Source organism: Rosa chinensis, chromosome 6, assembly GCF_002994745.2.
Source record: "Rosa chinensis cultivar Old Blush chromosome 6, RchiOBHm-V2, whole genome shotgun sequence".
NCBI classification, from domain to species: domain Eukaryota; kingdom Viridiplantae; phylum Streptophyta; class Magnoliopsida; order Rosales; family Rosaceae; genus Rosa; species Rosa chinensis.
In genome coordinates this window covers 49,510,354-49,534,253 of record NC_037093.1, presented here as the reverse complement: position 1 = coordinate 49,534,253, position 23,900 = coordinate 49,510,354, and the positions used below count along the sequence as shown (strand labels likewise).

General features: G+C 37.5%; 1 protein-coding gene and 2 long non-coding RNA genes across 8 annotated transcripts; all 3 read left to right on the top strand.

Annotated features, from left to right (window-relative positions):
* The first annotated feature begins 4,249 nt into the window (after window positions 1-4,249).
* LOC112170235 lies at window positions 4,250-5,232 on the top strand. Its single transcript, XR_002925043.2, has 5 exons — window positions 4,250-4,292; window positions 4,434-4,493; window positions 4,598-4,670; window positions 4,871-5,018; window positions 5,130-5,232. It is a non-coding gene; the product is annotated as an uncharacterized LOC112170235 (long non-coding RNA).
* A 7,363-nt stretch (window positions 5,233-12,595) lies between these two features.
* On the top strand, window positions 12,596-17,168 carry LOC112169260. Of its 6 annotated transcripts, none has more exons than XR_005801673.1 (6): window positions 12,596-13,447; window positions 13,633-13,833; window positions 14,171-14,472; window positions 14,631-14,756; window positions 16,325-16,366; window positions 16,756-17,168. It is a non-coding gene; the product is annotated as an uncharacterized LOC112169260 (long non-coding RNA). The 6 variants fall into 6 exon arrangements; XR_005801672.1 differs by having other exon boundaries at window positions 16,325-16,373; XR_005801671.1 differs by lacking the exon at window positions 16,325-16,366.
* A 5,691-nt stretch (window positions 17,169-22,859) lies between these two features.
* Window positions 22,860-23,900, top strand: LOC112171493 (acyl-acyl carrier protein thioesterase ATL3, chloroplastic). Its single transcript, XM_024308673.1, has 4 exons — window positions 22,860-23,028; window positions 23,290-23,399; window positions 23,594-23,689; window positions 23,781-23,900. The coding sequence occupies exons 1-4, from the start codon at window positions 22,860-22,862 to the stop codon at window positions 23,898-23,900; spliced, it is 495 nt and encodes a 164-aa protein (XP_024164441.1).

Genomic DNA, 23,900 nt, shown 5'->3' with positions numbered 1-23,900 from the left:
ACGTGATTTTCAGGCAGGTAAAAGCTTTGATATTGGCCTTCAAAAGTCTGCAAAAATATTCTAAAAATCCCCTCAACTTGTTTCCCAAAAACAGCCTTGAAAAGTCTTCACAATCAAATCTGTCAGAAATTTCCAGATTTTCCTTATTGTTTGGTCAAATTTATGGGCTTGTAGAATGACTTTGTAGCAATCTTTCTGTATATTTCTCAGGCCTACAATACCCTATAGCATCATTTATTGATGTCCAAACAATAATATTCCAAAGGATGCTCCAATAAAGTCTCCAAAAGACGGCTCAAACATGCTTCGCAGATAAGACTTGTCAAAAATTCCAGATTTTTCTTATCCTCTGCACATCTTTGCGGCATCATAACTTATGCATTCCACCACCTTTCTGGATGATTCTTATTTTAAAATTCTCTACAACATCTAAACTTCAAATCTGGGTGGGAAAATTTATGCGTGTCATGCTTTAAGTCTAGTAGAAAAGCCCTTGAAAAAGCTTCCTGAAAAGCTGATGGAAACAGTTCTCGAGGTGCCAAATTTGACCACAGCCTCCGATTTCTTCTTTATCATTCTGGACCAAATATTTGCTTGCAGTTATAGTAGAACATGTGATCTTCAAATATTGCTAGGCTTTTCTTCATGATTCCACTGGAAAGTTCTTCAAAACACATTCTGAATACAGAAGAAAATAAGGCAGCTTCTAGTACTCTGTTTTCTGCTTCTCGGCAACTGTTTTGCACGAATTTTTCCACAAGCTTTCCTTCTTGTTTCTGACCATATAAATGGTGATCTTTCAGCTTTTGCATCACTACTATACACCCGAGCCTTAACTTGCCTCAATTGAGCTCATATTTCTCCACGGTTGCTCCACAAACCTCCTAAGAACATAACAAAGTTAGTTTGATCTTTTTAACGAAATAACTAAGCAAAAGTGTAAAGGGTTAAACTATAAATTCGTCGCATTTTATGCTCCTATCATCATCATACAAAACGAAAATTTGCACCCAATAAATTTTACTCAAGAAACAAAAATAATTTCGAACCAAACAAATTTTACTCTAAAAAAAATTTCCGAAAACCCTGGCCAAAACAAACAAGCGGCCACCCAAACAGAAAATTTTCTGACAAAAGTAAAACCAAATGTTATAAATGTAACAAAATAGGTCACTTTGCAAATAATTGCCCGGTAAAAAATACTATTAAACAATTAAAAATCAGTAATGAAGAACGTGAAAATCTTACCCGGCTTTTAGAATTAAGAAACACTGATCCCGAAAATGAACATAGTGAAAATAATTTTACATCAATAGAATCTTTCATCTCAGCTGATTCTGATAAACATTTTTCACCAGATATCACTTTTGGGTGTAAAGATACTTGATGTTCTTTCTAAACAAGAAGAACAAGAATAATTATTAATTGATCTAATTGTAAAAATCGATAACCAAGAATTAAATTCTGAATACCTCAAAAAGTTGAAAAAATTAATCACACATGCAGGAAAATATTGTTAACATTCCTCAATAAAGAATTTGCCTTACTTCCACCTTTGACAAATTCAAAACTAGTAAAAAAGAAATAACAATTAAAGGTTTACAACAAGAAATAAAGACAATTAAAACAAAAATACAATCATTACAAAAAATAAATTTAGAAATCAGTCATGACAACAAACAAAATCAAACATGATTTAAATATTCTTAAAATAGATAATCAATTCCTTAAAATACACCATCCTACCGAAATACCAACAATGAACTATCTGAGTAAAACGATGCGGAATCATCTGAGCAAAAAACCCTTAGTATTATGCATCAAATCTGCCACGCCCCTGATTTTTAACACAAATAAAAATCGATATGTAATCCCATAATTATACATGTGTGATCTTTCAGTCATCAATACAAATACTTGGAAACTTTTTCCCTTTAAACCAAGTACATACTGATGCCCTGAATATACAAGGTTAATATACACTCGCTCCACAGAGTTATATATTACACAAGCTTACGAATTAAATTGTCAACAACAAAATAAAACGTAAATGCTCCTCAGAGCTCACTACAAGTGGAAGCCTTAATAACGGTAAAGTCACAAAATTGGCTTCCTACCGTAAAGCTACTAGCTCGCTACCTCAGTTTTCAACCACGATTACCCTGACCTGCAGGATTAACTCCTACACCGTTTGAATGGTGCACCGGGTTGCCACACATCAAACCCGGTAAGCTTTTGCATGCCCGTATGAGTAACTCAAATAACTCACGCAAAACACATAATAAACCCACACGAATCACGAGATAAACTCACACGTTTCAATCAAGAAACAACTCACACAAATCACGGGATAAACCCACATGAATCACGAGATAAACTCACACGTTTCAATCAAGAAACAAATCACACAAATCACGGGATAAATCCACATGAACCACGAGATAAACTCACTTGAATCACGAGATAAGCTCACACGTTTCAATCAAGAAACCAAGCAAGGCGGACAGACTAGAGCTCTAACTGATCGTAACCACTTGCCTGACCAAATGCGTGATTCCCAATTTTCCCACCCATGATCACATTTCATGATCCACGATCCTCAACTCGTAAGTCTTTGGATCTACGATATAAATACCAAAACATTAAATGAGTCACACTGGACCCAGAACGTTACACGAATCTAAAATAAAAGATTTCCCATAATTGATCCCTATCAATTACTCCCGATACAAGACCCACATTTAAAGAAACCACCCGCGACCTAAAATGTTCCACAATACACAACACTTTTCAAAACAATAAAAGTCAATCCTTTCACAAAATATTGTTTCACGAAAAGTCACACCCAAAACAATAAAATGAACGCACCCATAATTATTTTTTTATCACACAAATCCACCTACACATATATATTTCATGTAAATATATACACAGATAGACATTCACTCAGGAATGCTACCAATACCAACTATAGCTTTGCAGTTAACTAAATAACTATCAAAACGATAAAACACTATGCCAAAAAGGCCTTCAGACGACATAAGTATTGTTTTATGTCGTCTGAGTTTTTCAGACGACATAATTTTTGTTTCTGTCGTCTGAATACACATAAAAACCATACTTTGAACTTTTGGAAAATATAGTAAAATTCAGACAACAGTTATATGTTGTTGTAAAAGAGGGAGATTTTCTACACTGAACCCTAGCAAACAATTTTGAATTCCCCCCAAAAAATTTGGTCTTTCCCTCTCAAGTACCCAAACTCTGTAGCTGACTAGTTAATGGGGTGATATTCAGATGACACAATTGTGTTGTCTGAATATGATGAGTTTGACTTTAATTGTATCTAGTCTCTCTTTGGACATAAAACTGAACCCCTAATATCACGGTCAAAAACTCAACCCCTCAAAAGAAACTATCTAGAACTATATCCTCTCTCTCAGCCCAAAGACTCAACCGAATCACAATCTCAATCTCAACCATTTCAATCTCTCAAACTTGATAATACTTACCCAAACCTAGTCTCTCCTTCAACCCCGAGAATCCTTTGCATTGGATTCAATCGATTGATTGGATTCAGTCTTCCATTTTAGGGTTTCAATTGGATTCAGTCTTCGATTTTATGGTTTCGATTGGACTCACGTCTTGCTGTTCCCGTAAGTAGATTTAGTACCCCCTGGGCGTTCGCCAAGGACCATGAGGAAGAGCGGGCTGGTGGTGGAGGAGATAGCGGCCAAAGAGGGTGGTGAGAGTGTGAGCGGCCGCTGGGTTTCAGGGAGGACAATGGTGAAGAAGGGAGGGATATCAAGAAGTCGTTCCTGCATACTGGGAGCTGGTACCGGATGGGTTCCAGGCAATCCAGTATGATGGGTTCGTCTCAGGTCATGAGAGATAGCTCCATTTCTGTAGTCGCTTGTGTTCTGATTGTCGCTTTGGGTCCTATCCAATTCGGCTTCACTGTAAGTAACCCCAGCACTTTAGCTATTTGGTTGTTGAGAGCTTAAAGAAATGTGAATTGCCAGTTTGATTTTTTGCTTGTTGTTTGTTGCAGTCTGGATATTCTTCTCTGACTCAAGCAGCAATCATCGTTGATCTTGGACTCTCAGTGTGAGAGGTTTGAATCTCGGTTCTTTTTTTAATGAAACTTTGTGTTTTTGATTTCTTGTCTAGTTTTTAGCTTCTAATACTAGTCTTGTGGTTCAGTATTCTCTTTTTGGTTCTTTATCAAATGTGGGTGCCATGGTGGGGCTATAGCCAGTGGTCAGATTTCTGAGTATATTGGGCGCAAAGGGGTAAGATTTTGGTCACTTAGTCTAACCATTCATTCCTTATTAAGCATCATCCTATCTTTGCCGTAATGTTCTTTACTTAATTCGGAGTTGGTTGTAGTGTTTGAGATTTTAACATCCATTATTATTCTGTGTTGGTTGCAGTCTTTAATGATCGCCACCATTCCTAATGTCATCGGCTAGCTTGCCATATCATTTGCCAAAGTGAGTTTACCTGACTATCCCTGTTCATTGAAATGTAGACTAGTGCAAAATGCAATCCAGGACAGTCTGTCTAATATCGAGTTGAATTCTTTCCGTCTTTCCAGCTGCTTTGTTTCTTCCGCAATTTTTAGCTGGTGCCGAATACGGATTTGGTCAAAGGTCCTCAGCCCATGGAAGGTTTGTGTTTTCAAGACTAACGCTATCGTTTACTGTTTCAATTTCTTAAATTTTGTGTGTTGCGTAGTTGATCTGGATGGTTGAGGTTTATGCGAATTTGGTGTAGTTGGGGGATTAGAGTGCGAGTGAATGGATTTGTTTTTGTTAGGGTTTTGGTTTTGTTGTTTTCTGATGTTTAATGGTATTTGATGTGTTTACAGTAGCTCAAGTGGAGCCGGCGAGTACAGTTGATAATCAGCCAGTGGAGGAGCCTCCAACAATGAAATTCACTTGGACAATTGAGAGCTTTTCTAGGTTGCACACCAAAAAGCACTACTCTGACATGTTCATCGTCGGTGGTTATAAATGGTATCCTTCTCATGGCAATCATGTGTTTGCGCTCATGAAGTTGGCTTATATTGTATCTGGGTGATGGCTTCTTCTTTTTTTGGTTAAATTTGCTTTGGTTTGTTTGATCAGGCGGATACTGATTTTTCCTAAAGGAAACAATGTGGACTACTTGTCAATGTATTTGGATGTAGCGGATTCGCAGGCTTTGCCTTATGGTTGGAGTAGATATGTGTAGTTCAGCTTGGCTATAGTTAATCAGATTCACAACAAGTACTCAATTAGAAAGGGTATATTTCTTTGTTGTACTTATTTGGTTTCAGTATTTGAGTTTTCATTTTTTCCTTAGTGTCATTTAGAAGCTACTCTTGAAATGGACATACTTGAGGTAATATTTAACCTGATAGATTGTTTTGTTGACCCCTCTTCGTGAATGACTATAGAAACAAAAGAAGGATATTCTCAACCCACTTCTCTCTTCCTCTTCCCCTCCCTAAGACTTTGGCCTGCTGACAGCACTACTGCCTGGCTATCTGACAATGGTGGCAATCGTTTTTTGGGAGTTTGGAAAGATTAAAGAAAAGTGACTGATAAAGAAATTAATGAGGCGTCCAAATGAAATTAATTAATTACAAAGGGTAATTGAGCAACTCATGTTTCCAGTGCTCAGTCTTTGTTTATCATTCTTAATGGTTTTGGTGATTACTATTATCCCTATTGTTACCTAGCATGTACTCATTTGATATTTGGAAACTTTCCCCATCGTTTTTGGCAATATTTTTGTTGCGAAAGTTTATATTTCAGCTTTGTTTGGAAACAAAGGTGTTTCATTTATTATAATATGTAGAATTTGGATGTAACTGAGCTCTCTGGTGTGCTGAAGGGATATGATATTGCAAGAAAGGAAATAGTTAATATCTCTTTCATCTCTTTTTTCTAAAATTGAATTGCATTGATCTACTTCACAGCTATGCAGGAAGCTGAAGGTATAGTATTGGCGGTTCATTTAGTAACTGTTTGTTCTTTGACAATGAGAATTTATTTGTTGCTTTACACGAATTGCAGGGAAAGGACTGCCCTGTTTCTGGCTTAATGCAATGAAGAACAATGACATGCTATCTGAGGAGGTGGGGGCTTATTTGTGCATTACTTTATCTCATATTTAATGTTTACCAGCCCCACGAAATGTTCCTCACTGTTACTTATCTCATATCCGAGAAGGTGGGGGATTATTTGGTCATTTTTGAGCTGTTGGGTTGCTTGGTTTTGTGCTCATGCTTTGCTTTTGGATACTTCGGTTTTGTTGTTCATGAGGTTTTCCTTTTTCTCTTTTCATTGCACAGAGCAGCCAAGTGTAGACTTCAAAAAGATTAGTGCCTCATGTTCACCAGTTCAAGGGTAGCAGCTCCAGGTACACATAAATTTCCCTTTTTCTCTTAAATAGAAAATTACTGCAACATTCTTTAAATGTCTCTCAAACTTGGGTTAAGTCCACTATCTGCACCCCTCAAATTAAATTGTACAAGAACCTGAATCTAGTTTCAGATCTAGGACATCAAAAAGGTCTAAAACTCACTGTGGTGAATTTTGTTGTTGTTTGATAGTGTTGGTGCACAAACTGGCTGCTTATAAATATCTCTCTGGTGTTCTATTTTCAGAGTGCATCACACATCATATTCAGTCTCTTAAGGTAAGTTCTAAGTTTGAATTGGATGTTTGAATTGGTTAATGACTTAATGGGTAGTTGGGTACTGAATCTATTTCAATATTTTGCAATTGGATTGAACAATTGGAGTATTGGACAATTTGAACTTTGAAGAGAAGAATTTGTTCTTCAGTGGTTCACTTCTTCGTATCTGTTTGAATGAGTTTGCTACTTCTAATTTTGGTACTTAGTCTTGATTTGGATGAGTTAGCTACTTCTAATTTTGCTTATTTACGTGAGTTTTTCTATTTGGCTGAGATTGATTTTGTTTTGTGTTTTCCTTTTGTAAATCATAGTGATTTTCATTGCTGGTAGTCTGGTACATATGATATGCTGTTTTCCTTTTCGTATTGTATGATGACGAGTTAAGTACAAGGTTAGTACAGGTCCAAAATGATGATGCTTATTATATATGAAGCTTGTCGCCTCCATTGCTTAATGTCTAAAATAAGAGATCCCAGGTCTGTTAGTGTTAGTTAACGCTCTGCTGGTTCATTTTTCATTTTTGTAAGCTGCCGTTTCAATTGGTTAATGCTCTATTGCTCTACCATTTCAAATTTTCAATTCTTTGATTTCTTTGATTTCTTCGATTTTTGATTCTTTGGTGCTTTGTGTGTTTTGTCTTCTTCGCTCTTGGTGTGTTTTGTCTTCATCTTTTGTTTTTTTTTTTCCTTCTTGTTTTGGGTACAAAGGAAGCCTAGGGCCTGGGAAGGGAAGGGGAGGGGCTAAGCTGGCCTTGGGTTTTGAGTAAATGTTCTAAATGGGGTGCTCTGGTCCCAAAGTGAGTCAGCAATTTACAGGACACTAGGATCAGTAATAAAGCAGTGAGCTAGCAGCAATGTACTTTTCAGGACACCATGACATTATGATCTAACAGTCTCTACTTGTGTGTACTTTTCAGCAATCAAATGAAGCACCATGTCATGCTAAATAAAGTTTAGGATCAACCACTGATTTAATCATATGGTATATCACTCCTAGCTAGAGGTAACTAAAACGTAAGGAATAATTGAGCTTATGGTAACTGGATTGTTCATTGGAAGATACTGGACTGTTCATGCTAATGGTAGCTGCAGCGCGTGCAATTATTTTGGTACATTCAGGATTAACAAGTGCCAATTTGGTTGTCTCCAACCGACTCAACAATGGTATGTATAAACTTGTTTACAACTAGATCAGAAAAAAGCATTAAGTACCTATTTACTAATTTCCTATATTCTATCTATGTTTCAGGTATCATGTTCCTCGGTATTGGCTCAAGCCATCCCAAAATTTGTTGGTGGTATTTGAGGAGCTTGCTGGCGATGTTACAAAGATTGATCTTCTGAAAGTCACCCACGTGTTGAGAAATGGCAGACCAAGAACCGAGGCAAACTGAAGGAGCAAAAGAAGCCTAAACTTCGCCTAGAGTGTACAAACGGGCAATCCATTTCTACTATTAAATTTTCAAGCTTCGGTACTCCACCTGGAAGCTATGGGAACTGCAACCATGGTACCTGTCACGCTCCAAACTCTACCGATCTGCTGGATAAGGTACCTTCACAGTAGTGTCACGCTGCTACTGCTTTGCTTCAGTTTAGGGTCAAAGTTTTTCCATTTACCCAAGTTCAAGATCAATAAAACCTTGGACAAACTTGCAGTATTGCTAGCTATTTTGCTATGTTGTTTACTTGGTTGCCCGGATTGTGTAGTGCTTCTAGTTTATTAGCTTGCAGTACTGCATGCATATATTTTGTTGTCTGCCTAGATTTTTAGATATGGGCCATTTTGAACTAATGTTCATGATTAGGCTTGTGTACACGAGACAATGATGGATTATTTCCAGAATGATTTTGGATGTGGATTTTATGGTTTAATGAATGGCAATTTTAATTTCCAAATGCATGCATGCCAATCGCAACAGGGGACTACTAATATGTGTTATCTCAAATTGCAAGCTACAACAAAAGCACACTAAAATGTGTGGTTGCTGCTGCATAAAAACAACACAAAAACCCATTAGAAGTCTATTGTCTTTTTGTCAATGGGATAACAGAAAATTGTAGTCTGAAAGGCAAAACAATAACATAAGTTAGATAAAAGTATTGGCTAAAGTGTATAACAACAATAAATAAGTGTGATTGGACGTGATTACAGACAATATAAAATATGTACTATTAGTGGTGATTTTTATATTCACACCACAAATATTTGTCGTCTAAATAATCTCAAACGACAGTAAATTGTCGTCGTAATGAGACTGACATAACAGAAAGAATATGATATCTATTGTCTAAACCATTTCCCAACATCACATATGTATAATTTCAAAACCTTTCACACAACACTTAAATGTCATACAAACCTACCCTAGAACGACACTTAATTGTCCTCTGATGCTCTTTACGACCACATATAATTGTCGTTTAAAGTAAATTAGCACAACCTTTAATTGTTGTTATATGAGAGAAGACACTACATACGAGTCTTCATATTTCTTATTTATGGGCATTCAGACCACACAAATAAGTCTTGCAAATATGCTTCACACAATAGCATTTAAAAAATACTGTGGTTGTTTTGTTTATCAGACAATACAAAACTGTTGTTTGAATGCTTTTAAAGATACAGATCACAATGTTCCCAAAATGCAAAACTCATCAGACGACACAAGACTTTTATTTTTTTATGTCGTCTGATTTTTCAGACGACAGAACACTTCTGTCGTCTGATGCCCCCAAGAGACGACACCGTACTAGACGACACATTTTTGTTCGTTCAGACGACAGAACAGTTCTGTCGTCTGAAGGCCTTTTTGGCATAGTGAAATAAGCCTGTTCGTAAATGAACATTGTGAGATTACTCACCTCGAAATTCCCGCTACGTCTTCAATATAGAACAAAGCAGCCAAACCACAAAACAACCGTCCAAGAATACTTCGTCAAGAACCTAATCACATAAGGTTTCAACTTAGTAACAATTCACAATCAATTTAAGTCTGAAACCCCCGTTTCGAACAAAAATCCCCAAAGTGGCGCCAATTGAGACGAAACTACATCCGAGACCTCCCAAAGTCTTCGGAATACTTCCACAATCGATATGCCAAAACCACAAGTCGATCGAATGCTTAAATCCTTACGGATCGAATAAATCGACCGGTATGAAACCATAAAAATCATAACAATTTCATACGAACTCCAAAAATTGCGTATTATATATCGAAACGCTCGTATCGACGAGTAGAATATATATATATATATATATAATACCAGAAACAGTCCCTTACATGGCCGGAACGCAGCCAGAACCACCGACGGTCAAAACTCAATATTTCACAAAACTTCCAATATCAAAGCTATTCATCTAAGCATGCTCGAAGTCAGAAAAGAAGCATAAAGGGTCGAAAACTACCTCACAAGCTTTGAATTTTTGCCCAATCCGAGTTGAACTGATTTTCACGTAAATCGATCCAAACAAACACCATAGATCGATCCAGAAGGCTCCCATGAAGCCAAAGGAGGAAACTTGAAGCAGTACCGTCACCGGAGCTACGTTTTCCTGTCGGGTCTGAAAACCTCAATCTTTGCCATCTTGCAGCGCTACCGTGGAGGAAAATCGCCGCTAGAGAACACCAGAGGGAGGACTGGAGCAAGGTGGTGAACCGATCTGGAAAGTTTCACCGGTAGAAGCCGCCGGAAAATGGAGTTCCGACCTGGTCGGAATATCGGGTTCGGGTCGGGTCAGCCGGATAACTTTGATTCAGAAGGTGCAGTCGGGAGAGGAAGAAATATTTCCGAAAATGGAAATATGCATTTATGAAAAGAATTTCGGAATTTCTCTATTTATACAAAAACAAAAACTTTTCCGAAAGCCATAACTTTCTCATGCGAACTCTGATTGATGCATTCCACATGTCCACGAACTCGTATCGACGCGCTCTACAACTTTTGTGAATGAAGTTTTTAGAGAATTCCAATAAATAAAAAGTCAACCTTTGCCCCCCCCCCCCCCCCTAAAGTTATACTTTCCAGATAAAAATTCGTCCGAAACAATTCCGCTCCATCCACGAGCCACGAAACCATCCAATAATCATAATTTAGATTCCGGAAATTCATCCGAAAATAAATACGAATTTCCGGGGCATCACAAAATCCAACTCAAAAAATGGTATGCCGAAGTACACCTTAAAATCAAAGATCTTCAATTAATAACAACAACACTTATTGATTCAGGTGCAGATCTCAACTGCATACAAGAAGGTCTAATACCATCTAAATATTTTGAAAAAACAAAAGAAACATTAAGATCAGCTAATGGAACCAAAATGGATATGAAATACGAAATTCCCAAAGCACATGTCTGTCAAAACAATGCATGCTTCAAAGCACCATTTGTCCTAGTCAAAAACTTAATCGACAAAGTAATTCTCGGTCTTCCTTCATCACTTTAATATACCCTTTTACAACAAAACACGATGGTATCACACACACACACACACACACACATATATAGCTGCATTCGACAAGTAAAGAAACCATTCTGGCTGCACCATTGAAAACAGCAGAAGACTTCCACTTGTTCCAAAACCATATATGCATATATACATGCATCTGCTACAATCATTCATATGCATGTATCAGCAGAACTTAACAAAGTAATCTGTTTCCTTCAACCTACCACTAATTAGCTCCTACATATATGACTTGACGAAAACTTTGCCCACTCACTCCGCATCACATCAATGTCCTCTTGGCAATACACAAGGTTTCTTCTCATCTCCCACTGAAACGATTTCAAGTAACAAACCCAAGTTATATAAAGTGTAGGTCAATAGTACCAAACAGATCAGTCAAACACATATAGAATACTAAGTGAATGAAAACAGGTGTATATCTTATAATTAAGTGTACCTTGTTGGCAAATGATAAATCCTTGTCCTCAAATGTATCTCTCATGTAGCGTATCACAAAGTAGTCATTGTTCTTAGCAGTAAGTTGAGGAAATGGCAGATCAGGTGATCAATGAAATAAATGATCAATCCCTTGAGCTCACGAAAGGACTGGAAACTTCATATCATTGTACAGTTTCAAAACTTGCCTCACCAAGCGAGGTTAATGGAGATAAGGCAAATGATGCTAGCATGACACTGGTAGTTTTAAGATCAAGGAAAAAATAATTAATAAAGAAAATGCGTGAGGATAGCATGGATCCAACAAGATCTACATGTAATGACAATGTTTCGACTAGTAATAACTTTAATTAAGATCCTTACTCAAGTGCAACAAGATGAGCCCATTGTTGCAAACGAACAAGAGATAGTTGGACTATGCTTAAACACTTTGGTTGACACTGAGTAGAACATAATGTTCCAAAGATTTGTTGGGGTGATTTGGAAAAGGAAGAACCTCTTGGTCATACACTTTATGCTTAATCTGAGATCAATTATGAAACTTGGTTTGATGAGGGTGAAGCAGCTTTAGATGAGAATCTTCTTCGCACTCTTCCAAAGCCTGAACACAAGGAATTCAAGCAAAACAATGTCAAATGAATTCAAGGTACCCGACATCAATCGAACACCTAAGATGCGTCTTAACTTTAGTTCTTTGGACTTTGGTTTATCTTCAACCATATCCATGGTTTGGTAATGCTTGTTGCATTTTTATTCCTTATAAGTTTTGGTCTCATGTCTTCCCCTGTTGATATTTGATCTCTCTTTCGTTTAATAAATTTTTCTTTTGCCAAAAAAAAATCCATCATCTTTCGCTCCTCAAAAGTCCAAACACGCTAAAGTAAATAGATTGTGTCATTTGAAAGTTGTCGGGTTGAACCGAGACCACCTGTTAAATACACTTCTTATTTCGGGTGCAAAAAACAATAATTGGGCTCATTTATAGTTGGGCTTGCTGGACGGACCAGACCCTGAACCCCGAACCAGTTGTTTATCTCAATAGGTCATGTTCAAACTTCCATGGCGGTAGAGCTTCGCCATATATAACCCAATCTGGTTCCGGCCAACGACGAAGAACAAAAATCACAGTGCGGAGAACAAATGGCGGACGACGCAGCGGAGATCTACGACGGAGCGAGAGCCGAATTTCCTCTCACATTCGGTAATCAATCCAAATCTCAAACCCCTCTCGAAGCCATCCACAATACGACCCGTCGTAACCAGAACCTTCAACAACAGCAACGACAACCACCACCCTCCTCCGCCGACCTCCCTTCTCTCTCCTCCTCCTCCTCCAAAACCTGGCTCAATTCCCTCCGTACCGCCAAAACCCCCAACCCTAACCCTAACCCTAGCGATTCGGATGCAACCCTTATCTGACCGCCTCGTCCACCGCAGCCTGATTCGGCCTCCGACGACGACAGCGATGCCCTCATCGGACCGCCGCCGCCTCCCGGGAGTGCCGAGAGCGACGACGATGGTGAGATGATTGGACCGCCGGCGCCGGGGAGGTCCAATAGAGACGATTGGGATTCCGATGCGGAAGAGGAGAACAAGTACCGGATTCCGGTGAGCAATGAGATTGTGCTGAAGGGACACACCAAGGTGGTTTCGGCCCTCGCCATTGATCACACTGGTTCTAGAGTTATATCTGGTAGCTATGACCATTCTGTGAGAATGTACGATTTTCAAGGAATGAATGCAAAGTTGCAATCTTTCCGGCAGCTGGAGCCGTCTGAAGGTCATCAAGTGAGGACTATAAGCTGAAGCCCCACCGCCGACCGGTTTCTGTGTGTCACCGGCTCAGCTCAGGCAAAGGTGAATCCCCATTAACTTCATCTTGTTATTATGTGCATTGTCTAGCTTTGTTTTTATGTATCCAATGATGGTTGTGTGTTTTGTTTTGCAAAGCTGGGGTTTTGCAATTTGTTATATGATGGTTGTGTGTTTTGTTTTGCAATATGAATTTGTTATATGGTTTCTGAAAACATTTGCATTATCAGATTTATGATCGTGACGGACTTACGCTAGGAGAGTTTGTCAAAGGGGACATGTATATTCGTGATCTTAAGAATACCAAGGGGCATATTACTGGATTGACCTGTGGACAGTGGCACCCTAGAAAGAAAGACGAAATCTTGACATCGTCGGAGGATGGGTCACTACGCATTTAGGATTTCAATAACTTCAATACAAAGAAACTGGTAAACAAAAATTTTGGGTTTTACTTTCGAGACAATTTCGCAGGAATATGTGGGTTTTAAGTAAGGGAAATGATGGAAAAGGTCACATTACAGTGTGAAATGATAAAAATGTCACCTAGTTTCCCACTTGATAAAATGGTCCATCATGAATTGTCAATAAGATTAATTTAGTCTTTATTAATAATGAAGTGATGTTAAAAAAGGTCAGTTTTTAATTTTTTTGATTCCGATTATGCCCTTTTAAGCTATAAGCTTTGTGAGAGAATCTTCATATCTAATTCCTCCTGATCTTTCCTCTCTGATAATCTCATTGCATTATCTTCTTCACTTTCCTCAGGTTGAACCAGATGTTGGAGATAAAATTCCTCATAGAAAAAAATTCACGGTCTTTTTCACTCTCACTCTCTCGAGATCTCAAACAATTTTGATCGGTTTCTTCCTCCATGATCCGCTGAAACACGTCGCCGTCGGCGAGAATGGAAGGAATCTAACGTCTCCGGCGACGATGCCTTCGCCGTGATCTGCAACAAGTACGACCGATACGGCATCGACAAGTAGAAGGACTCTAATGTCTCCGGCGACGATGCCTTCGCTCGCCTCTACTCTGCCGTCGAGTTCGACATTGAAGCTGCTCTTCAGGTTCAGTCTCTTTCTGATTCAAACTATGTGTTTCAGAGCGATGAAATCTCTTTGAGAGTTCAGAATTTCGAATCTCTTTGAAATTGACTAGAATTTTAGTTATGATTTGGTCCTATTTTTCAAATTGAGATTGAATTTTGAGTAATTTTGATCTGCAGAAAGCGGAGCTTGCTTCAAAAGAGAAAAGTAGGGCATTTGCAGTTGCTCTGAATGTCGTGATTCGCCGGACCAAGGCTCGATTGCTTAAAGAGGTTTCCAAGTTGCAGAGATCGGCTGTAAAGAAGGTTGGCCTCCACTGTTTGAATCAATTCTATTATCGTGCTTCTTAGTAATTATGCATTTTCATAAAACTGTTTGAGAAATTGATGTTTAGTGTGCTACATTCTAAAACTGAAAATTGAAAGATGATTGCACTCGGATACGGTGTTTTAGTACTCGATAGTAAATTGAAGTGGAAGAACATGTGTAGTTGAGTTGTCAATTTTGCCTGTTTGGTATAGAATTCTTGATTGCTTAGGGTTTGTGCAGTGAGGTTTATAAATGCTACTATTTGCTCACAGGTTAAAGGGCTTTCATCTGAAGAGTTTGCTGCTAGTAATGAGTTGGTTGTAAGGCTTGTTTACAGAAAAAGACATAACTGGAAGAAACCACAGTTTTGCTTGGGAAAAAAAAAAAGCCTATGTAGAATTGAATTGATTGACAACAGGTCAATCTGTTTCCCCTCTTAAAAATGATGCCTCTTGGAAACAATCTTGTAAATTGAAATGTAAAGGCCGTCTCCAATGGATTTTTGTGTCATTCTTTACTTCTCATTCAGTTTTGAGCATTTCTATGTGCTGAGATTAAGGTTGGTGTAGTTTAGTTGGAATGAAGTTGGAAGCAAGCAGATTTTTGAGCTTGTGTGTTTGGTCTCTGAGGTTTTTGCCTTGTTGGGTTTTGCGGTTGTTCTTGAATTTTGTGCTGCAGAAGTTGTGTGTGTTTTTTTGTTGCAGTGAGTATTGTTTCCCTTCATATTGTTGAATAAGGGACCTCACTTATTCTGAGCAAAAATTATTGAACCAGGAAGGAATGAAGAATTAAAACTGGACTCCTGTAATTAATAATGGAAAATGTTTGAACCATCTATATGGTGTAAAATCTTGTAAATACTGTAGAAAATGCTTGAAGGTATAAGTAGAGCCTTGTTCATCAACCCAATGGGTTGTGGATGGCTGGTTGGTGGGAGCGACCTCTCTGTTTGTTTATGTTTATTAGAATTGGTTTATCTTTATGTTAAATTTGGTTGTTCTTCCACATTTTTTCTACAGATTCATAGAAGAAAGGTACGGGCATGGCAAATGAATATACATATGCCTATTTGATTTCTCCGCTTGTATGCATCACATATCTACATCCTGCTAATTAGCTCATGAATGGTGTGGCCTTCAATTTCTGATGGTCTCCATAGGAAATGGAATTTTTGAAATAACCTACCATGTTACCTACTCTGAAATAGATATATTATATATGAAAATCATGCTATAGCCGGCTATTTGGTAAGAAAGAAAACCTGAATATTCTTAGGCTACTTTTTTGCAGAAAACTATTACTATGCGTATTTAAAGTGTCAAGTCATTTAAGTGATTAAATTAGGGGTCTGTGCGAGACTTGTCTCTTTCTGTAATACAGTTTCTGTTTGCCAGAGTACAAAATATTTGGTGAAAGGCAATGATACCCTAGATGGGACGCCAGTTGTATCTATGAATTATGACTCGAATTGGTATTAGCTTACATTTCTTGACATTCATCGACATTCAAATGTGATCTAATCTGGATAGCAGTTTAATATTTGAATTGTTCTGTGGGTTAGCAGGTGTCCCCCAGATGTTGTGTTACTAAAAAGAAATATGCACGAGTGAGTGGTATATATCTTATGATCTCTCATGCCTCCTTGTAGTTCTGTTTGAAGTTGAGTCAAGATCTGCACATGTTTAGGAAGAAGTTTGAGTTACAAAGTTTTGAGTCAATGCCTCATTTTAGTTTACTCTTTTACCTTTCTTTTCACTCATTTATTAAATGTTTTGACTTGCCGCCTTTGTTCTTGTTTTAGAAAAAAGTTGAATGCTAACTTAGTCTTTGTAGTGCTAGATACACAGCCTTCTGTAGTTGGAACCTGGAAACTATTACTAGGGTGACTATAAGGGAATTGAGGGCTAACTGTGTGAATAGTATGATTTGCTACTAGTAGAAAATGATGTTCAGTTAGGTTTGGGTTACACAAAAATGCTCGTCATTATTTTGCAGATGGTATATGTCAGAAATTGCTGGAGCTGAAACCAAGAATGCCTCGTGGAATTTTATGTATAAATTTTATGATGCACAAGTTGTTCTTTATCATTCAGGAGTACAACAAGATGTTGAAGCCAAGCCATGTGTCCCAATAGTCTATTAATAGATAAAATGTTGTTTTTCTTTACTGACTATAGAGCTCAATTTTGCATCTGGGTTTCTGTTTACTTTTCTCTACTTATCGTGCTTGCTTTTCATGGCAGATGTATTATCCACAGAGCAATGCTTGCTCGCACAGCTAGTCTTTCTTATTTAATTATTTTATGATAGTTATGCGACTGTCAAAATACATGACTTTGACCTTGGATCATGCTCATTTGATCAGTTTGTAATAGAAATACCAGCTGATGTATTTGTTTTTGATAGTATACCAAACAACTGTCATCGTAACTTGGCTAGTGACATGATCAGTGACTTTATCGATGACTTGAGGTTAACAATAACTTGGCCAGTAACATAGCCAGTGATATGGCCAGAAACTTGGCCAAGAATTGACAGCGACATGACTAGGAATTAACAGTGACATGTTAATCACATGTCACTAACCAAGTAACTGACCATGTCACTAACCAAGTAACTGTCAGTAGCCAAGTCACAAGTTAATAGCCAAGTCACTGTTAATCACATGTCACTAACCAAGTAACTGACCATGTCACTAACCAAGTAACTGTCAGTAGCTAAGTCACAAGTTAATAGCCAAGTCACTGTTAATCACATGTCACTGACCAAGTAACTGACTATGTCACTGACCAAGTAACTGACCATGTAACTGACCATGTAACTGACCATGTCACTAACGAAGTAACTGACCATGTCACTAACAAAGTAACTGTCAGTAGCCAAGTAACTGTTAATCACATATCACTAACCAAGTAACTGACCATGTCACTAATTAACCAAGTAACTGTCAGTAGCCAAGTCACAAGTTAATAGTCAAGTCACTGTTAATCACATGTCACTAACTATGTAACTGACCATGTCACTAACCAAGTAACTGTCAGTAGCCAAGTCACAAGTTAATAGCCAAGTCACTATTAATCACATGTCACTAACTAAGTAACTGACCATGTCACTAACTAAGTAACTGTCAGTAGCCAAGTCACAAGTTAATAGCCAAGTCACTGTTAATCACATGTCACTAACTAAGTAACTGACCATGTCACTAACCAAGTAACTGTCAGTAGCCAAGTCACAAGTTAATAGCCAAGTCACTGTTAATCACATGTCACTAACTAAGTAACTGACCATGTCACTAACTAAGTAACTGACCATGTCACTAACCAAGTAACTGTCAGTAGCCAAGTCACAAGTTAATAGCCAAGTCACTGTTAATCACATAGCCAATGACTTGAGGTTAACAATAACTTGGGCAGTGACCTCACTAACTAGGGACTTGATCTGGTCAGTGACTTGGCCAGAGATTAACAGTGACTTAGCCAATGACTTGGCCAGTAATTGACAGTGACATGGTCAGTGACTTGAGATTAACACTGATAGTGACATGCAATGTGACTTGGCTAGTAACTTAATTAGTGATATAGTCATGACTGTGACATGGCTAGTAACTTGGCCAGTGACTTGGGCTTAAAAGTGACCTCATTAACTAGGAACCTGACCTGGCCAGTGACTTAGTCAGTGACATGAGTATAAGTATCTAACAGTGACATGATCAAGTTACTAGCCACTGACATGCAATGTGACTTGGCCAGTAACTTGACATGTGTATTAAATGTATAACAGGACCTGGCCTAGATGTGATTTCATAATAAGAATACTAAACGTTATGTGCTATAGGAGCAATAATTTAACAAAACACTCAATCCCACAAGTCATGATCGCTGACATAATGAGCATCAAGACCATTTTTTTTTTTTGGATAAAATAAGAAAACACCAGTAATTTGTTATTTGATACAAATTACAAGCCTAAAATGATAATGTGCAAGGGGCTCTAAATGTCACCTCCCTCGGTACAAATGGTTATGGCTGATAGAATTTCATCTGTAAATATGAAATATAAAATGTATAGAACAACCACCCTTACTAGACCTGATGCCTAGTACCTAATACTATTCAACACTGTTAACACCAAGAGTTCTTCCTCTGCGCTATCTTGAGATAGTTGAGAGAGAAACTCCACAGCAGTTCCCTGCATATCCAACAACAAACCGATATCAGCCGGGGCTGTAAGTCTGTATTGATACAATTTCACAAAACGGTTGATTTGATTAGAGAAGTTTAAGGTCCAAAAATCCTTTCAAGGAAACCTTTGCTTCCTTAACCCAAAAAACAAAAACAATTTGGCTCCAATCAAATGGGTGTCTATAGAAACTTACAAAAGCCAACAATATAGAACAACAAAGAACAAGAACCCTAAACAAATGCATTCTGATTCTATTATTGAATCCAACAGTAAGGACCTTATTTGTGCTATTATATTTCACATTCATAAGCACCTATGAGTATTTTGTGTACAGGTAATTGCTCCTGTGATTTGTGGTTGCTACATTCTGGTAATGAGGTGCTGGTGTTTGGTTAAACATCTGTCTTCTCATTGTCTAATGCTGTTAACTGCAAATTGACTAAGTTGTGAGGATGATTTGGAATTCATGACTTGTCCAGCGAGCACTTCATAATTACAATATCTGGTTTAAAGTGATAATTCTTGCTGTGTTGAATATTGACAAGTCCAAGTGGGAGATTGTAAGGCTTTGTGGACTAATCAATATCAACTAAAGTCACAGTAACTCATTACTCTTCATACAGAACATGTAATTGGACTAAGTTATGTTATTCTAATTGCATTCCTCCTACAATAAGGGTATGTATGACCATGCCTTATTACAGTAGGTAAAATTGTTCTGTACACACTTCAGGAATATGGTTCCTATTGCTATTATGTTTAGATTTCCTTTATGGGAAGGAACCTAAAACTAAAAGCCTATATAAAGAACTACTTGGTCCCTGCTTTAGCTATCATAACCATCAACTAAGAATTCATATCTTTTGCTTTCATCCTTTGGTGGCTGTGGAGGAATAGAAATCTACATAGGCATGGAGAAACAGCTTTGAAGCCTAGTGACTTAATTAACAATGCCTTGATTGCCTATGAATGGCACTTGGAGTTTGAATGGTGTAATGCTAAGAGACAGAATGCGATCATTCCACCAGCTGTTATTACTACTATTTGGCAGCCTCCTTCTATAGGTTGCCTGAAATTAATTTTTGACGGCGCGTGTGATGTAAAACACGGTGTAGGTGGGCTGGGAGTTGACTTCAAAGATGATAAAGGTTATTTAAAGGATCTATACAATTTTCTCGATTCTAGAAGCATTTATTGGCAATAAGGGTTCTCCATCATGGAATTTTAATTTCCTATTTCACAATGTAGGAGCCTACTATGAACGCGGCTGTGTATAACCCATCAATGATCTTTAGCAGCTCTGTTTCTCCTTCTTTCCTCTTCTTTTTATTTTCTGTTTTTCTTCTTTGTTTTCCACTCACTCAGACTAATAGCCCAAAATTGGCATTGATCCAAACCCACCTTCTTCTCTCATAAATCAATTTCTTATCTCAAAATGCTACAAAATTCTCCCAAATTTTGATTTGTGACTACAATTCCTCAAATTTGATTAAAAAGGAAAAACTTAGATTTTGCAGATAAGAGATTGTTCATAAAGAGTCATGGATTCTCTAATGGGTTGATATGTGTTGTTTTGAATCCTAAATTGGCTTCAAAAGCAACAGAAATTTTTTCATCTTCACTTCAGTAATTTGGTTTTTGAAGAGAGAGAAAGACAAACACTACATAAATGGAGCATCGCTGTCCGATCTCATTAATGAAATCTAACGGTTGACATTAGACATCAGCTTCTTTTCGTTTTCCACTGGCGTCCACCTTTGAACGTCCTTGTATGTGTGTGTGTTTGTAGTTTTTCTATGCTAAGGACCTCCTTAGATTTTAAAATCTAAGGATTTCCTTAAATAGACTCACTTTTCGATCACATATCTACATCTCGATGGTTCAGTTTTTAGGTCTTAATGCATAGATCAGTTCCTGCAAATTTTCAGCAAAATTGATGATCATTAAGGTATCAAACTAGATTAAATCAATGAACGAACTGAATATGTCCAATCTGAACCGTTCATGTTCATAATTGTAAATCGCAGTTTTGAATGTCTTAATGATCATCAATTTGGCTGAAAATTTACAGAGATTATCTACTCATATACCTAAAAACTGAACGGCTAATTTACGGATATGCGATCAAAAAGTGAGTCTAATCAAGGATATGCTTAGATTTTAAAATCTAAGGATTTCCTTGAATAGACTTACTTTTCAATCGCATATCCAAATCTCGACCGTTCAGTTTTTAGGTCCTAATATATAGATCACTTATGCAAATTTTCAACCAAATTGATTAAATTAATGAGCAAACCAAATCTGTCCAACATGAACTGTTCTTGTTCATAATTGTAAATCATAGTTTTGAATGTCTTAATGATTATCAATTTGGCTGAAAATTTGCAGAGATAATCTACTCATATATACCTAAAAACTAAACGGTCGAGATGTGGATATGCAATCGAAAAGTGAGTCTATTCAAGAATATCCTAAGATTTTAAAATATAAGGATATCCTTAAATAGACTCACTTTTCAATCGCATATCCACGTCTTAACCATTCAATTTTTAGGTCCTAATGTATAGATCACTTATGCAAATTTTCAGCCAAATTAATGATCATTAAGGTATCGAATTAGATTAAATCAATGAACAATCCAAATCTGTCCAACATGAACCGTTCGTATTCATAATTGTAAATCGCAGTTTTGAATGTCTTAATTATTATCAATTTGGCTGAAAATTTGCAGAAATGATCTACTCATATATACCTAAAAACTGAACGATTAAGATGTGGATATGCAATCGAAAAGTAAGTCTATTCAAAGATATCCTTAGATTTTAAAATCTCCTTAGCATAGAAAGACTGTGTGTGTGTGTCTATAATTTTTGTGGAAAGTATTAGCAGTTTAGTGTGTTCATAGTGCATTAGTGCCTATGTCCTATTCTTGATATTAAAAAAAAAAAAAAAAAACACTGGCTTCCGTCTCTGACACACTCTCTCTATTAACTTGATAAAGTCAAATGGAAATCAAGCTGCCTTGCTACTGAAGATTCTGATAATTGTTACTTAATTAGCTTAGTTAATTAGCTCTAATTAGCCCTATTTTCTGTAGTAATTAATTAGGTATCGAATTACTTACTATATATGCTATTAGCTCTACATTGTGGCCCCTATAGCTGTAGACGACGTGTTACTCAACTGCTAAACCCAGCTCGTTGTATAAATGTTGAACCTCAGCCTCGTACTTTTCATTCCCGTTCATTTCAGTCCTGTACAATACCTCTTTTTCTCTCATTTCTCTCTATTTTCTTAGAAAGCTTTCACTCTCTAGCTTTCCCAAGCAGCAGAGATGTTGAGGTTGCAGGCATATTCAATTGCCGACTACAATCACGTGACCTTTCCCTCCTCATGCGTCATTCCTACTTCACTCCATTCCCACCGTCAATCGGTATCTTTTCCAACCACACGGACACGTTTCCGATCACTCCCCACTGTCAGAATATGCAGCACTTCCGTTGCATGCGATATGGGAGGTCGCTTAAGGTCCTAATAAATACAACCCTCCAAAAATGGGTAAAAAATTCGAAAAATGTATATGTCATAGACAAAGTTCGTAATTCAATCATACTAAAAAGTTCTGTTATTTGGGTTCAAGAGCTTGCTACCCTTGTTAAAGTCATAATTTTTGCTTGTTGCATGGGTTTTGTTGTACCTTTCTTTGCATCTTAATCCGTGCATTTTGGTGACTAAAACATATTATCTACGGTTAAGAATTGGACATTGTTGATCTAGCATTTGCTTAATTCGTGCATCTTGGAGACTAAAAGATGCAATTTGTTTAACCTTCTATCTGACATGGTTTTGTTGATTGTCCGACCAAAATTGTGTAATGTGCCTAGGCATGTTATATGTTTTAACTTCTAAGCTATTGGATGTCTGCAAGTGATCATAAAGTTCAATATGTAATAAAAAAAGGCTTTCTCCATTCTGAACCTTGCAGAAGGAGTGGTTTTTATGATGTTGAGCTTAAAGTCCGAGAATATGAGCTTGATCGGTATGGCGTGGTTAACAATGCTGTCTATGTAGATTATTGCCAGCACGGTGAGACCTCTATATTCATTCGTATCAGAACTATATAGTTAACATTTCTATATTTTGAAAGGCTTTTCTTTAATATCAACACTGTTTTTCGTACATGCATGCTTGCTTAATTTGGTGGCCAAATTTAAATCAAGGCATCAAGGGTGTTGATTTTCTCATGGGAAATGAATCCATGGCGTAACACATGGCCTTTAAATGAATCCAAATCTATACCCCATATGTGATAATAGATTGACATTCGTGCTTCAACATTTTGATCAGCTTTTGATGAACATTTAGAAAGCGTCGGCCTGAGTGCTGATGCAATTACCCAAACCGGTGAAGCAATGGCTTTGTCAGCATCGTCTCTGAAATTCATTGCACCTCTAAAGGTATGTATTTCATTCGAATCTCTCTCAAGTCATTTTCTGTTAATATTGCAATTTAAGAAACGTATGTCACCGCACAATGTAAATGTTCACCTTTTTTTTTATCCCTTGTTCTACTATAGTATGCATGCTTGTATGTGTGCGCTGTGAGTAGTGTGAAAACTCATCGTTGCTTCTTTTACATGATGTGCAAATAGAGTGGAGACAAGTTTGTCATAAAGTTGCGGATGACTAACTCCTCAGCCGCTCGCCTGTATCTTGAGCAATTCATTTTCAAGCTGCCAAATCTAGAGGTTTTCCATAATCACTCTAATCTTATTTACAATCACATTTGACTCCCTTGACGCCGAGTAACTTTCTAATCATGGCATGATATCAAAACAGCCTATCTTCGAAGGAACGGCCACAGTTGTGTGGCTTAATAAAGACTATCGCCCTGTCCGTATTCCATCGGAGTTTATATCTCAATTTGTCCAGTTTCATCGCCATAAGGAGTCTAGCTAA

Coding starts and splice junctions, on each gene's coding strand:
- LOC112171493 (XM_024308673.1), top strand. CDS start 22,860: ATGTCTGCAAGTGATCATAAAGTTCAATATGTAATAAAAAAAGGCTTT. Junction 23,029..23,289: donor TGTAGATTATTGCCAGCACG/GTGAGACCTCTA, acceptor CATTTTGATCAG/CTTTTGATGAACATTTAGAA. Junction 23,690..23,780: donor TCAAGCTGCCAAATCTAGAG/GTTTTCCATAAT, acceptor ATATCAAAACAG/CCTATCTTCGAAGGAACGGC.